Source organism: Carassius gibelio, chromosome B1, assembly GCF_023724105.1.
Source record: "Carassius gibelio isolate Cgi1373 ecotype wild population from Czech Republic chromosome B1, carGib1.2-hapl.c, whole genome shotgun sequence".
NCBI classification, from domain to species: Eukaryota; Metazoa; Chordata; class Actinopteri; order Cypriniformes; family Cyprinidae; genus Carassius; species Carassius gibelio.
This window is the reverse complement of record NC_068396.1, coordinates 27223653-27238557: the sequence shown is the minus strand read 5'-3', so window position 1 is coordinate 27238557 and position 14905 is coordinate 27223653. Positions and strand designations below refer to the sequence as shown.

The following is a 14905-nucleotide window of genomic DNA, read 5'->3' as shown; positions in this document are numbered from 1 at the left end:
TACTATATGTTTAATCTATATTATGTTAATGTATATACAGGAGCCTGGTTTACATTAATAAATATAGACATCATATCAAATATACTATACTGTACTTCTTCTATTCAGTCTTCTTCCAAAGTTTTTCTTTCTCACAAAATCAGCCTGGAATGAACCATTTCTTATTTTTTGTTGTTGTTGTTGTATTGTAGTCCTTTACATGCCTCTATGTGTCTTGGTTTTGACTCTCATTATGAATTCAGAAACAAGAAGATGAAAGAGACAGAAATATTTTTATTCCCTGGTATCCAGATGTTATGTTTGTTGTGTCTCTTCAAGCTCTCTCTCTCTCTTGCCCTGGTCTGTGTTTTTTTTTTTTTTTTTTTTTTTTGGTATGTGAGGTCAGTTTTGCCTGGCTTAGGTTTTTAAGAGTATGTAAGTTGCTATTCCTTTACTTCAGCTCAGAAGTCACAAGGCACTCTTGCACCTGTTTCTCATTAAACAAGGCAATTTGTCACCTCTAACTGAATTCCTTGCTCTTCTCCTCACCTCACTCTCTATATATCTCACTATCTCAGTCTCTTTATATTTATCATACAACTGGAGCTTGAATATTCAGCTATTTCAAATATGTAAGTTGTGTGAAATCCAAATGGATGGCATTTTGACATTTTTTACGCCTTCACCTTTAATATTAAACGTGTTTTTATCTATAAAAATCAGAGATGATACTCTTGTATACAGTCACATTTAATTTAAAGTCACACTAAACTAAGGAAAAATTGGAAAATTTATTGTACTGGTGTTTTTGATTTATGTGCCCTGGAGCTACTTATTTGTAGACTATTTCAGTGACAGTGATGTAATCATTACGTAATTCATTTTTGATGATTTTGGAACTCCTCTTTACGTGAGACAAGTCATGCGCTCGCTCACAAAGTATCGTGTGCTCTTCTGCTGCCACCTGCTGGTTAAAGTAGACTTTTTTAAAACCCTTTTAGCCTACGGAATTTGGACTAAGATTAGTAGCTTATGCATATAAACCAGGGGTTGCTATGTAAAACACACACACACAAACCCTGTCTGCCGAGTTTTATTTGGGCATACCAGATAACATCATGATGAAAGGTAGGCCTACTGTGTTTTATCATAAAATTAACTATTTCACATAACAGTTGCAATGCTGAAAATTAAATAACGTTTTACCGCAACGACAATGGCAATTTACAGTGTGGGAACTGATTTACAAGTCATAATTAAAAACGCATTTCAAACACTTATGTATGAAAATGCATGTTTTTCTTGGCTTTTAGTCTGCCTTTACAGTAGGCTACATTGCTCAATGCATACAGGCCTACAGTATATTTTGACAAATTACATTTTCCCCATTGGGTTATAGGCTAATCATTATGTTGGTCATATTATAATGGCGGGCAAATATAATGAGTGTTCAGGGATTTATATGTCATCATATGTTTGTTGCATGTACAAGACCACTGGTCCTAGCAGCAGGAAAAACAAAACTTTAATTTAATTTGAGTTCGGAATGGATTATCATAGCAAGCGTGCAAATACCAATTCCTTTGTAATAAATAAGTTTCCACTCATTTCAGTTCACCACGATCTCACAAATGTATTTTGTAATCAATAACGCTCTCTACACTGCATAATGAATGTATTTCTTACATCATAGGCATAGCCGACACACAAGCTGCATAAGCCCCGAAACACCAGGGGCATAACCGCAAAGAGGTACTGTCTGGAGACGTTGCTCAAATGTTTTGTTTTTTCACTGAGTGAAAAAGCTATAACCATTTTAAACACTTCGAGCTTCATTTGTGCACACGTTTTGTAAAGAAACTACATTTCAGTGTACAAGCCGTTTGCATTTAGCTGTAGAACTGATTGAAATCAATAATAAAAAAAAGAAGAACAGTTTTGTAAAAGGGAATAATTTAGGAAGTGAGTTTGTGGAGTGAAAGAGGAAGTGGCTTCGGAGGATTTCATGAGATTCTGAGATTGTACCTCATGTGAGGGTCTTGTGAAGATCCACTGTGGTGTAACATGGCTTAACTTCCCGCGCTCTTTGCACAGAAAGCAGTTATTTACCACTTCGTTCCTGAGCTTTGATGAAACAACAGAGAGAAAGAAAAGATGGCTCCTTTTGTTTCAAATGAAAGGAAATGTAAATTTCGCTCAAGGATGTATGCAGCCAAGCCTGTCCTGTGTTGGATCGTAATTCTGTGCTGTTGGCAGGAAACTCTAGGTATTTGTTGATCTTAATTCATGTCATTTCAGTGTGTGTTTTATTTCATTTTTATTATTGTATTGCTGGATTTCTCACCCACACCCTCTTAAGCTGAATTAGAATCCATAAGTTATGAAGATACCAGGAGGGCACAGATGCTTCAATAACACCATGTTCTCTTCTCTGTTCCTCCAGCCACACCTACGATGATCTTCATGCTGAACAGAACCAGAGTGGCACTAGCAGGAGAAACTCTTGACTTCTATCTGTCAGTTTTTGTCCCAGCAAACTACACCACTAGCAAAGTTGTATGCTACACTCAGAACAAGACAAAAGTTTGGAGTAAAGAAATTACAAGTAAAATATCTGAAACTACAGAGCCGGTGAGGGCACGTATCAACATGCGCAACAGCTCCAGTTCTGGCAATTACTACTTTAGTTATGCAAATCAGGAAGCGCATTGGGTGGTTCACGTGAGAGGTAAGTCTGCAGACCATTTTATTTCGTCTCTATGACTGAAATTCACTGGCAACATATGATGATATAGTCACAACTTAGACATTTATAAGTATTAAAAAACATACAAATCTTGAAATTAATTGAGATTTATTTCTTCAGAAACTTTTACTCAATGGGTTTGTGGCTTTTGAGCCAATAGATGGGCTGGACAGATAAATAAAAAGGTTCCTTACAAATGCATTAAAAAAAAAGAAAGACATCATGTGAGTTTAGCCATGTGACATGTTAGACTGAAACTGCCACTTTCAGCGAAATTAAAGCAGTGATGAAAAAATTCTTTCTATTTCCCCCTTGTTTTTTCACTCTTACTCCAATTCTGTGTTTTCCAGATAAAGGTTATCAGGAGCCACCCAAAGAGTTAGAAAGTGCCATCATCGTAATGCTGGCATTCTCAGGAATTCTGCTCATCTTCACTGTTGCTGGCTCTCTTTACATATTAAAGAGCTACAAGGTAACACTTGGCCACACATTGTGTCATTAGAGCATATACTGCAGGGTTATTCAAATCTTGCCCTGAAGGGCCATTGCGGTGCAGAGTTTGGCTCCAACCCTGATCAAAGTCACCTCCCTATGATTTTCGAATGATTTCCAAACTCTGCACTGCATTGGCCCTCCAGGGCAAGATTTGAATATCCCTGGCATACTGCAATACTTCAATCTATATATAATGTCTAATGTAAGTTTCTTTAGTTCTGTATGCTTTCTTTGATGCATGAATCAGATGATCATGCTGTAGAAGTCCAGGCAATGGATTTCTGCACTTCTGAAAGGACTCAATCAAACAGTGAGGGGTTATACACTGATCATCCACAACATTAAAACCACTCACTGACAGGTGAAGTGAATAACATTGATTATCAGTTTTTAGGGAAAGTTTGTTTTAAAAGCAATGCAATACAACAATCTGTTACTCCATAAATGGTCAGCAATGCATAATGTTACTTTTGCATTGCTTTTAGTCACCAGAGCTAGGCTATATTTTTGGCGACTGTAAAGGCCATTTAACACCATAAGTGAAATTAATAACTATAAGCCTCAGGCTAAAAGAAGTACCTCGGCTCTGGCCTGTCTGGTCTGTTCACAGAAGAGCTACTGTAGCTCATATTACTGGAAAACTCAATGCTGGCAATGACAGAAAGGTGTCAGAACTCACAGTGCCTCAGAGTTTGCTGGGTATTAGGATGTCAGAGTGCCCATGATGATCCCTGTCCACCACCAGAAGCAATTACAATGGGCACTCGGTGGAGCAATGGCTTGCTTTGAAGAATCACTTTTTCTTTTAGATCAGGTGGATAGCCGGGTGCGTGTTCCCTGCTACACTGCAAAAAATCTTAAATAATGATTTGAGAAACATGAAAAAAGTGTTGAATATGTTGCCTTGCATGGTCTCCAAATTCCCGATTAAGCATCTATGGGATGTACTGGACCAACAAATCTGACCCACGGAAGCCTCACCTTGCAACTTGTAGGAGCTAAAGGATCTTTTGCTAATGTGCCACAGGACACGTTCAGAGGACCTGAACGATATTAGACCGATGGTTTTAATATGGACTCATGACTAAGTGGTAAATTATCAGTTTAGAAATGTCATCTTTCAGTTATTATGCAAGATGCTCCAGATGGACTGTCCAGAATTGCATTGATTGCAAGATGGTGCTGTTATGACCAAAAAAGGGTGCTGTCCGGAAAAACACATGCAATGCTGTTAGTTTCAGCTCTGGTTTTGCTTCATTGTTTTTAGGAACACACTCCTTGTAGAGATGACAAAAATGAAGTTGCAGAGCAGAAACCAGGGGAGAGTGATGGAGAGATTTTGGATGAAGATGCTGCATCTGCATCACTCTACACAGTGAGATAACAGTCTGTTTCTCTTTTGGATAGAAGCCATTTGCTCTTAATATTTGCCATTTGTTTTTGCTCTTAATATTTGCCATTTGTTGGTAACCTGTTTTAATAAGGATTTTAAATGATGTCTCAAATAAATAAATTCTGTTAATTGTATACTCCTTTCCTCCAGACTCTACAATGCAGATCGGGCTCTATTTATGATACACTGCATTCAGACACAATGCATGTAGAAAACTCAAAGAAGAAAAAGTATGAAAAGGTTTGTTTAATACGGGTTTGTTTAATAAATGGTGTAATGATACATTGCCTGTATACCCTATAATGTAGCCCTAACAATATGATTGTACAATTTTAATATATAGCTTCAAGTATTAAATATATAAACTTAGAGCGCATAATTATAGCATGTTTTTACTGAACATATAATCATGCAGTGAAGACACTTTATGGCACAGACAGATTTTAAATATGTAATACCTACAAGCCCAGACAAAAAGCAACAGTAAAAATAAAGCATTCAATTCATGATTATATTTGGTGAAAAAAAGAGTATCAACCGTTTCTATTGCTATTTTCTCTTTCAGCACTACAACGCACAAGAAGATGATGTATTGGATTCTGTGTATGAAAACCTGTCAATTCAGAGAATGAATGAATGAATGAGAAAATGAATGTGATTTATGAATACTTCCTGTAATGTGCTTAAGTGTCAAATAAAGATTTTTTTCTCTTTTTTTATAATTTAATATTTTATGGGCCAGTATGACGGAAAATAAATAAACGATCAAAACAACTGAATGTGTCGTTTTTCGCCCTGACGCTGTGTAAACCAATCAGAAGACAGCTTCAGTTGCGTGCAACCAATGGGAACCCTCGCATCCGAACTTCCTGTCTGTTTGCTCCTCCTCCTAAAGTGTAAACAATGGCAGCCGAGGGAGATTTTTTGATACGTTACCGAGCGGTGTCAAATAAACTTAAAAAGTAAGCGCTAAAATATCTACGAATATGTCTAATAATGTTACCTGAATGTTTTCAATGTTCATTTTTAATAACGTCTACAATACTGAGCATAACCAGAGAATGTCGTGACAGCACTACACAACCCTCACTAGCATGTTGCTATTTACATTTCGAGAGCTAACAGTTACCGAATGAGGTTCACAACAATGCGATCTATTATTGTCAAATTACAGAAGATTTAACGTTATGCATGAACAGCTGAGGATGACATCTTGTCGGTGTTTAATTTCAAAGCAGCGGCTTCTAATAACGAGCTATTCCAGAGTAACATTGTGTGAAGCGTTCAATCCGGTAAAATTAACCGACACTCTTAAAAATAAAGGTGCTTAAAGGGTTCTTCACAGCGATGCCATGCATAGAAGAACCTTTTTTGGTTCCACAAAGAACCATTAAGTCAAAGGTTCTTTAAAGAACCATCTCTTTCTTACCTTTTTATAATCCGAAGAACCTTCTTTCGCTATAAAGAACCATTTGTGAAACAGATGTCTCTTTGTAGACAAAAAAGGTTGTTGGCATCGTGAAGCACATTTATTTTTAAGAGTGTCATTTAGTGGTCTTTTAATATTTTTTCCTTCCCCCTTAATCACAGACGTTTTCTGCGGAAGCCTAATGTCGCTGAAGCAAGTGAACAGTTTGGTGAGTATTGTGTCAGAAGAGCCATGCTGCGTGGTAATGCTAGTCTGTGTTTATCATTATATGCCATCTTTCCTCAGGTCAGCTGGCCAAGGAGCTCAAACAGCAAGACTGTCCTCAATATGCTGCCTTCTGTAATCTCGCCATGGCCCGGTAACACAGCATCTCTCATAGCTGTCAGCTATTCATCCTAGTTTCAGATCTAAAGAACATGTGGAAATTGTTTGTTTGTCTTGGTAGCTGTGAGCAGACCCTGTTCAATGCTCCAGGAGAAGCCCTGGCACTGACTGATGCAGCCCGACTCTTTCTGGCCTCAGAGCAGGAGACCCGAGCGCTGAGGGCTCCCGGCTTTGATGAGAATATGCAAGCAGCAATGAACTGCTATAGTTTTGCTATTAAGGTATTTGTCGGAAATGCATATTTTACCAGATTCTTACACTCAAGCCGATAAGCGTATATTAACACAGGCTGTTATTTTACAGAATGTTGGGCTCAGTTCATGCTTGAAATAGAATAAAAGGTCTCCTATAATTTAATATTTTCAATTTAAAATTAGGAATAGCCTGACACAGTGTTATTAATAGTATAATAGTATACTTATTAAAGTATAATTATAATAGTATATTAATATTAATTTATTGTATTTTGTATAATAGTATAATTTTATTCAATTTTTTAAGTTTTGTTTTTCTGTATAATTTTATTAAAAGTTTATTTCAGTTTTAATTATTTTACTTAATCAAAGTTAAAGTAAATAAAATAAAACAAGATTTATTTGGCATTTATTTAATTTCAAATAAGGATTTTTTTATTTTTTATTTCCAGTAGTAAAAAGTTTGTTAATTATAATAACCTTGGCCTGTCAAAATCATCAAACGTAATAATTACTTACTTTTCACTTTTATTCTGTATTGCTGTTAGAGTTAGAAGAGGAGAAGATGATCATGAGCAGTTAAACAACTACTACAAGCAGAGATAAATATTTTCTAAAGTAATAGTTCACCCCAAAATAAAACTGTTTTAGCTCATTAGCTCATCTGAAGTTTCACATGTTTCATTTCGAAATGCTCCTAAAAAATATATTTGAAGTCATACTGGACTAATGAAATAAAACCCCTTAAATCTTGCAATCACATGCAGATTTTTTTTGTGCTTTTTTTTTGTTTTTTTAGATGTTATACTGCAAATATGTTCTTCTATATTGTTCAGGTCTGTATTGAGATGAATCAGCCTGTTATGGCGGCCAGTCTCTCACTGGAGCTTGGCAATGCTCTGAAGGTGAGACATTAATCATTGTAATACACGGAGCGGCTTTCTGTTTTTAAACAAATTAAAATTGCATATTCATCTTGTTCCACAGAGCTTAATCATGTTGTGGTCCTGTTTATATATTTGTGTGTAGGAGATGAACAGACCCGGGGAGGCGATAGTTCATTTCCAGAGAGCCGCAGAACTGCAGATTCAGACTCCAATTGAGGCCTTGCTGTCACTGTGGGAAATGGCCTCCTGCAAAATACTGACCCGTGAGTTCAGAGATAGTAGTGCTTCCCTGCCAGAATGCAGTGATTGCTTTTGGCATTAAGTTTCAGATGAAGTTCTGTGGTGGTCAGAGCAGTCATGTGATGTTTGATTGGTAGGCGATTACGATGGCGCTCTTGCCGTTCTCTCTGAGATGCAGCACATGTGTCAGGAAAGAGGACTACAGCTTCCGGGGACAAACACCCCTGTCGGTAGGAATCTAATCACTTTCCACAAGAAAATACAATTAATCTTAGTTTTGAAATCTAGGCGTGTGTGGTTTGGTGGTCTAAGTTCAGGGATTTCCCCCAGGCTTTGCCGTTTATTTGGATTTCCTGATCAAACCCAACAATCGCTTGCAATTTATAAGCAGAATTCATGTTTTGTGACCGATTTTCATACTTGTCAAGGATCTGTTTTGCATTTGCAGCGTCGGCAGTCTTTTAGTTTGGACATCAGCTAATAAGGAAATGAAGCATATGCTTTAAGAATCTTTGGATTCTGCTTCAATTCTGTTTGTTTTCATTCCAGGTGCATTTATGGATGTCATAGCAAAGTGTGAAATCTCCAGGGTATTACTTCTTATGCTACTTGAGGTAATATATATAAATAATAATTTATATTTAAAATCTGTGCGGTGTACAAATAAGCTCATATTTTAGACTGAATGTTATGAAACCAGACCTATAGTGTGCTTGTTTACTATCTCCAAAATGACACTATATATTTGTGTCTGTGTTTAGCCTCCCCCTCAAAAGCTGCTCCCTGAGCACGCTCAAACACTAGAGCGATACGCCTGGGAATCCTTCGACTCACACAGTCAGGGTAAGACTCTGTAGCTAACGGAGAACCAGGCAGGCATAGGGTTTTATTTAAAAACTGTTGTTACTGTCTGTCTTTTAGTAAACTTCCTTCCAGAAAATGTGTTCCTCTTTCTGCAATCAGTCGTGGTGAGTATTTCAAACCTATTTATAAAATGAGTTTTTATTTTTATTTCTTCTATATACTGTCCGAGACCACATTTAAAATCTGCATTCAAAATCCAATTTAAACCTGGACATAATCTGGAAACAAGTGTTTGGATTCTGAAAATATATATTTATATAAAGAAATATATTTAAATGAGACAATCTTAAAGATCAAAAGTGTGGTGTAAGATTGTATTTATTTATTTTTATTTATAATTAAATTCAGCAAGCCTGCATTAAATTGATCCAAAGTCACAGAAAATAAATGTATAATTTTAATCAATTTCTAATAAATGCTGTTTGTTTGAGACTTTCTAAATGGTCTGACTGGCCTGTTTACAGATGGCCTGTCAGGAAAAGGATACAGAATCTCTCAAGGCTCTCCAGACAGAGCTATGGTGAGCTTTCTGCTTTTTCTGACTCATACTACGCATTTATCTGTATTAGATTGAAACCTTTGCAATAACGGTCACCTTTCTCTTCTTTCACAACAGGCCACTCCTTTCGGCAGAACAGAATCATCTCCTCCACTTAGTGGTTCAGGAGCGAATTACACCCTCCGGTCAGGGCATATGATTCAGTGCAATACACCCCCACAAAACAGTTCTTATTGGAACATTCCTATGCCAGTGCCTGGTGCATTTTGCATGAGGACTGCAGAAGGTCACTGAACCTACCAGAGCTGTACATACACGCATGAACATTTCTATACAAACTCGCTTTAGTGATACTGTATGAATGTACATTTTATTGTCCATTTTCAATAATGGTAAGATATCGTGTTGAAAAGGTAAATAATTATGTTGAAGTTTATTTAAAGTTGTAAAATATTGATGTTGTGAATAATAAAATAACAAAAGCGATTCTTATGGCGAGGTTTTTATTTGTGTGATTCCTAAAATGAATGTCATCCCTGGTTTACACTGTTTGGCTTTGCATTGAAAAAATAGCATCCCTTCCATTTGCTGTCATACTGCAACATAAAATACACATAGAGCCAGTTAAAACTTCAACCAAAGTAAGCAGACACTGAATAGCCTGGATGTCAGTAAGGAGCTTTATCCTTGAGAGGATGTTGAATAATAATAATGTTGAATTGAGTAATTCTCCCATAATAATAAAAAAAAGCATTCTGTGCTCTAGAATTTTACAAGGTGATCATCTGACCTCATCAACAATCATTCATCATCATTTTCATGCTAATCAAAAATGGCTGGCATAGCAACAGAGCCCATTTTTTTTTTATCAAGAAAGCCTTTGTCCACGCAGAAATTGCAAATAAATATATTGGCAGAGGGTCTGTACAATGCAATTACAAAAGGATTGTGTGTTCAGAAGTCACGTGATCAAATGAGTGATTCCAAATTTGAACAGCACCATAATGCACGGTAACAAAGAAAAAAGAAATCACAGTAACAAAGATTTGACCCTTATCTTGACCTAGAGACTATCCTGCGCCATTGCCATCTACAACATAAAAATACAATAAAAAATAAACCTGTGTTTAAGACGAAGCTAATTCTTAAAGTGCAAGTGATGTTTAAAACTACACTTTGATCATAACATATATATTTTTTGTATGTACTTTATATGTACAATTTATCTTTCTCTTTATACATGTTATAAATACATTTTTTACATATCCTTGTGTATATACTGCATCTTCACCATCTTTACACACTAACCCCTGCAATAAAGTGTTTAGACCCTCTTACTGCCCTCAGTGCTTTGCGAAACTAGGGAAAGATGACCCATCAAACCGATCTGTAGTATTACTCTAAACAAAAATGCAAAAGCAAAAACAACATTTCTTGTTTAAGGAACTCTGGCCATTTTTCCTCGAATGCTGAATCAACCCTTTCTCACTGACAGATATTAAACTCTTTCCGTGAACTGCTGATGCTGTGATTTGTTGCACAAGTTTCTACAATTCCAACCAACGCCTGTAATATTTCAGACAACTCATTATTTTTCAAGTTCTGTACTTAGACTTTAAAGAAAAATAATGAATGCTGTACATTAGCACTGAGAGCGAGGTCTAAAGTTTAATCCACTCGTTTGCGCAGGATGATGTACATGATTCCAGTGAAGAGGGTCAGCAGCCACCCAAACCAGGCCATGATGTAGGACCAGCCATACCAGCCATTCTTCTCGTCTCTGTGGAAGTGATCGGTATAGACTGACAGAGCCACCATGATGCAGAAACCTAGAGATCCCAAGTGAAATGCAGAAATGCACAACCATAATGACTGTCTGTATGACCTGTTGGACCTTAAAGACAATGATCCACACATGTATGTTTCAACAATGCCCTAATTTAACCTTTAAAACTTTAGGACTTACAGGAGATTAGCTGCACAACTCCAGAGATGGTGAACCGCTTTCCTTTACCCAGAGTAAAGAGTTGGCATATGAACACGCACAGAGAGAACACAGCAAACAGGCATGACAGCACTGCAAACGCCTGGACCGCCTGCAGATAGTCTAGATAGATGAAATAAAAGGGGCGTCACATGATTGTCCCAGTCTGTACACTCTTAAAAATTAAGGTTCTTCAGTGGCATGAAGAAACTTTAACATCCATGGAATTTTTGCATTGTACAAACAGCTATTTAGATTATTAAAATGTTCTCCGGACTAAGTAAAAAAATGGCTCTAAGAACTGTTCACTGAAAGTTTCTCTGGGAACCCAAAATGGTTCTTCTATGGCATCAACCTTAATTTCGAACAGTGTACGTACAAATACACTGGGGTTGACTAGTGAAAATAAGCAGATGTACAAAAATGCATTCTTTTAACATGGTTTTTGTCTTACCCTTCCGGTATGAGGTCGGTATGTCCATGTACACCCAGACATTATCATTGTTCTCCATCACCCATCTGCCCCACAAGTCTGTATAAAGGTTCTCTGTGAACCACCATGCCTGGGAAAAACCAACAACAACAATACAAGCGCCTTCAGATAACACAACACATACTTTTTTTCATACACCTTTTTAAAAAAATAATTTGACTAGATTTTTATCACACACACACGTATATATACAGTAGGGTATATATATAGGCTACACATAAAAGAAGAACAACATAAACTTACATCATCTATAGTTGCCCAAAAAAGGAAGAAAATTGTAGTCAGATGGAGCAAACAAATTCCTGCCAGGGCCTTGAACATATTCAGAGGATGAAGGGGAAACGGTGGAATAACCTGTTGTAAAGGAAATATAAGAAATATCATCTTGTGTTTAAGAGATACTATACATCAAAAGGTCCTGTGCAATTCAGCAGCCATCCAATGATGACATATTGAGAATAGCCATGCTTTGAAACAAAAAAGTTGCCTTGTATCTATATGCCTTTAACATGATTCAAAATTAATCATTCACACAGTGCTTGTTAAATGTGTGCTGATTAAGCCATGTGTTTTTCAGATACATTTGATTTTCCCAAAATGTCAATAACAAAGCTGTCAGGGCCTATGACATCACCACATTAAAGCTGCATAAATCTTTTGCAACAAACAGCAAATACACTTCTAAAGGGTCACTTTACTTTTTGGATTCTAGCTTTGTTACTATTAAGATTACATGCACAAATCTCCAACGGCTGTTAAACTATTCCGTATGTGGGAGGAGGAGAGTCTTCTGTTTCTTTAAGTCACAGATACAGTAGGTGAACTGACATGTCATTTAAAATGCTGATGCATGCTGTTTATACAAACAACAATAATTATTTAAGAGAAAAATATTGTGTTAAATCCCATAAAATTATAAAAACTATACCAACAGTTCAGAGCAGACCTTCTGCAATGCATTCGTATTTTATATTCACTGAATGTCCGTTTAAAATAACGCCTGCTGCGATCAACAATGTATAGACAGAATATTATTTATTGGTAATTCTAGCAAACCTACATTACACACATTAGACAAATATACAATGGAAGGTATTGCGAAAGCTCCCGCGAATTGCAGATGAAGGAATTCGTGTCACGTCATGCGTTCGGATGCATTTTCGTCCAAACCGTTTCCATTAAATTCTAAACGTTCTAATACAGTTTAAATATATTTCCCTATCTTTTATGTAGATTCTAAGACGCTTAATTGTATCAATATATAATAACTTTACAACCTCACTGGCATGAGAATTCTACAGCGATGGCACAGATAATAAAAGGTTACCTTGGGTATTTTAAGATCAAATTATTTCTTGATTTTCGTAGCCTATCTGATGCCCCACCATCCGAGGATATTCGCTCTTCCCCGCACCTCGTCCTTCGTCTCGCCCCCCTCCCGCACTCTTTGCTGCATAGAGGACCCCACCCATCCCAAGGACTTACTTTTAAGTCCTTACGTATCCCACATCCAGCGAAATCCTAGAACTGTTTTCTCGCAGGCTGGAAATTCATGCACGAGGTGTAGTAAGAGACACATGAACGTTGATTTCTCTCAATATAAAAAAAAACCAGCAACCGAAACATTTTATTTTTAAATGCAGGACTGTCCAATGTTTATATGCATCCTTAAACGCACTGTAAATGACTTTTGCCGAGTGCTCATTTATTCGCTGCAAGAGTTTGCGACGTCGTCATCCTATTACCTAAAGCTTGGATGTGCTATATGCCGCAGCATCCTACTAAAGTCAGCTCTTCTAGAGACGCCCGGTGTCGCACTCAGATCTGCAGGCATAAAACCGGCTGCACGGGACAAACGCAGCACATGGCTACCCAACAACAGGGCGATACCAGAGCCAGTCAAATCCCATCTCTCCAATCACGATAGAGTAGCGCAGAGGCAGAAACTGATGCGCAGGTACTTTGCAGAGGTTGTTGATGATGAGTCATCGAAAGTAGGTTTGGAGCGACACCTACTGCGAATTCAAGGGAACTGCCTGGACATAATAGATCAGACTAGTTTTTAACACACAGGCCATGGTAGCTAAATATGTTTACGAAACTGAGAACCAAACCCACATGAGCACAACACCCACATATATATATTTTTTTTTTTGTAATTTAAAGTAAATACTATAGTGTTTATATAGTGTATAGGGGAGGCATTGGTCATTCCGGAGAAAGCAGTCTCAGTAGTATTGCATAGCCAGACCTTCAAACTGACACAGTGCCGGCCCGATCCTCTTGGGGGCCCTAAGCAGAATTTGATTTGGGGGCCCCCCTCCCACCACGCGGAGTCACCTGTGCTTCAAGATGATTGACACAAATGTCACGCTATAATGTTACATTATAAATGAATACATTGAGGTTATGTATTAATACAAAATAAATAAATACAAATAAATACTTAAATTACATACTTTACTCTTAAACTTCTGAATACAAACTGTCACAAAACATGAAATAAATAATTTGCAAATGTGCATTAAATGTGCAATCTTTTAAATGAAACCAAAATAAACATTAATGTAATAAAAATATGTTTAAAAAAATAGTTAAAAACTTAAATAATGAAGGAAAACATAAGAACAGCTAGGATTCAACAATGAAAATTGTACAACAATGGCCTCAAAATTGTTCCTTCCTAGCTTTTCAGGAGGCAAAGTCACTGATGACATCGGGACAGCAGGATTGTATTGTTGTGCCCCTCTTCCTCAAATATGATGATGGAAAAAAAACTACTATGGGGTGAAAATCGAACTTTAATCAAATAAAAAAAGTAAATGAATAAATTGTATTATTTACTAATTACAATGTTAGCTCTCGACATTTACCTATAGCTATAACTTTATTGCGACTAATTTATTTCATAGTCTTAAGCATTCAGAAAGGAAAAGGAAAAATTGCAAAAGGAAATTATAAACGATAATAAAAGATAAACGGGCCTCGTTTTTACCTAAATGATTTATAATTTATTTAAATATATATAAAAAATGTTTAAGGTGTCCATTGTAGCTGACACCTAAAAATGAACACATTACAGTTGTTTTTATGACTGCAAGTCTTTCTCCTCAAATGCTACTGAGCTTCAAATTTGCCTTTGAGCCCATGTGAAAAAGTAGCATAATTTACATATGATTTACAGTTTATTTTAAAAAATATTAAACATTATATTCAATTGTGCATTATACCTGACACCTAGATGAACAATTACAGTTGTTTTTTATGACTGTAAGTCATTCTCCTCAAATGCTACTGACGTTAGAAAAGTGTATACCA

At 36.7% G+C, this 14905-nt stretch overlaps 2 protein-coding genes across 4 annotated transcripts; one reads left to right on the top strand and one right to left on the bottom strand.

Annotated features, from left to right (window-relative positions):
* Positions 1–1709: 1709 nt before the first annotated feature.
* Positions 1710–9596, top strand: LOC127949306 (40-kDa huntingtin-associated protein). Of its 2 annotated transcripts, XM_052546403.1 has the most exons (18): positions 1710–1731; positions 2074–2245; positions 2423–2707; positions 3076–3197; positions 4488–4595; positions 4764–4853; positions 5179–5575; positions 6204–6250; positions 6328–6400; positions 6488–6647; positions 7457–7525; positions 7650–7770; positions 7885–7977; positions 8297–8361; positions 8509–8590; positions 8669–8715; positions 9076–9131; positions 9228–9596. In XM_052546403.1, exons 7-18 carry the CDS (start codon positions 5517–5519, stop codon positions 9307–9309), a joined length of 954 nt encoding a protein of 317 aa, XP_052402363.1. In that variant the 5' UTR covers positions 1710–1731; positions 2074–2245; positions 2423–2707; positions 3076–3197; positions 4488–4595; positions 4764–4853; positions 5179–5516; the 3' UTR covers positions 9310–9596. The 2 variants fall into 2 exon arrangements, with proteins under 2 accessions (XP_052402363.1, XP_052402362.1); XM_052546402.1 differs by lacking the exon at positions 1710–1731 and having other exon boundaries at positions 1978–2245.
* Positions 9525–13043, bottom strand: LOC127949307 (epithelial membrane protein 2). Of its 2 annotated transcripts, none has more exons than XM_052546404.1 (5): positions 12915–13043; positions 11831–11944; positions 11549–11657; positions 11077–11217; positions 9525–10939 (listed from the first exon to the last, which is right to left on the bottom strand). In XM_052546404.1, exons 2-5 carry the CDS (start codon positions 11906–11908, stop codon positions 10779–10781), a joined length of 489 nt encoding a protein of 162 aa, XP_052402364.1. In that variant the 5' UTR covers positions 11909–11944; positions 12915–13043; the 3' UTR covers positions 9525–10778. The 2 variants fall into 2 exon arrangements, with proteins under 2 accessions (XP_052402364.1, XP_052402365.1); XM_052546405.1 differs by having other exon boundaries at positions 11831–11941; positions 12915–13041.
* Positions 13044–14905: the final 1862 nt, after the last annotated feature.

Coding starts and splice junctions, on each gene's coding strand:
- LOC127949306 (XM_052546403.1), top strand. CDS start 5,517: ATGGCAGCCGAGGGAGATTTTTTGATACGTTACCGAGCGGTGTCAAAT. Junction 6,251..6,327: donor TGAAGCAAGTGAACAGTTTG/GTGAGTATTGTG, acceptor ATCTTTCCTCAG/GTCAGCTGGCCAAGGAGCTC. Junction 9,132..9,227: donor GCTCTCCAGACAGAGCTATG/GTGAGCTTTCTG, acceptor CTTTCACAACAG/GCCACTCCTTTCGGCAGAAC.
- LOC127949307 (XM_052546404.1), bottom strand. CDS start 11,908: ATGTTCAAGGCCCTGGCAGGAATTTGTTTGCTCCATCTGACTACAATT. Junction 11,658..11,830: donor TTTGGGCAACTATAGATGAT/GTAAGTTTATGT, acceptor GGTTTTTCCCAG/GCATGGTGGTTCACAGAGAA. Junction 11,218..11,548: donor ACCGACCTCATACCGGAAGG/GTAAGACAAAAA, acceptor TCATCTATCTAG/ACTATCTGCAGGCGGTCCAG.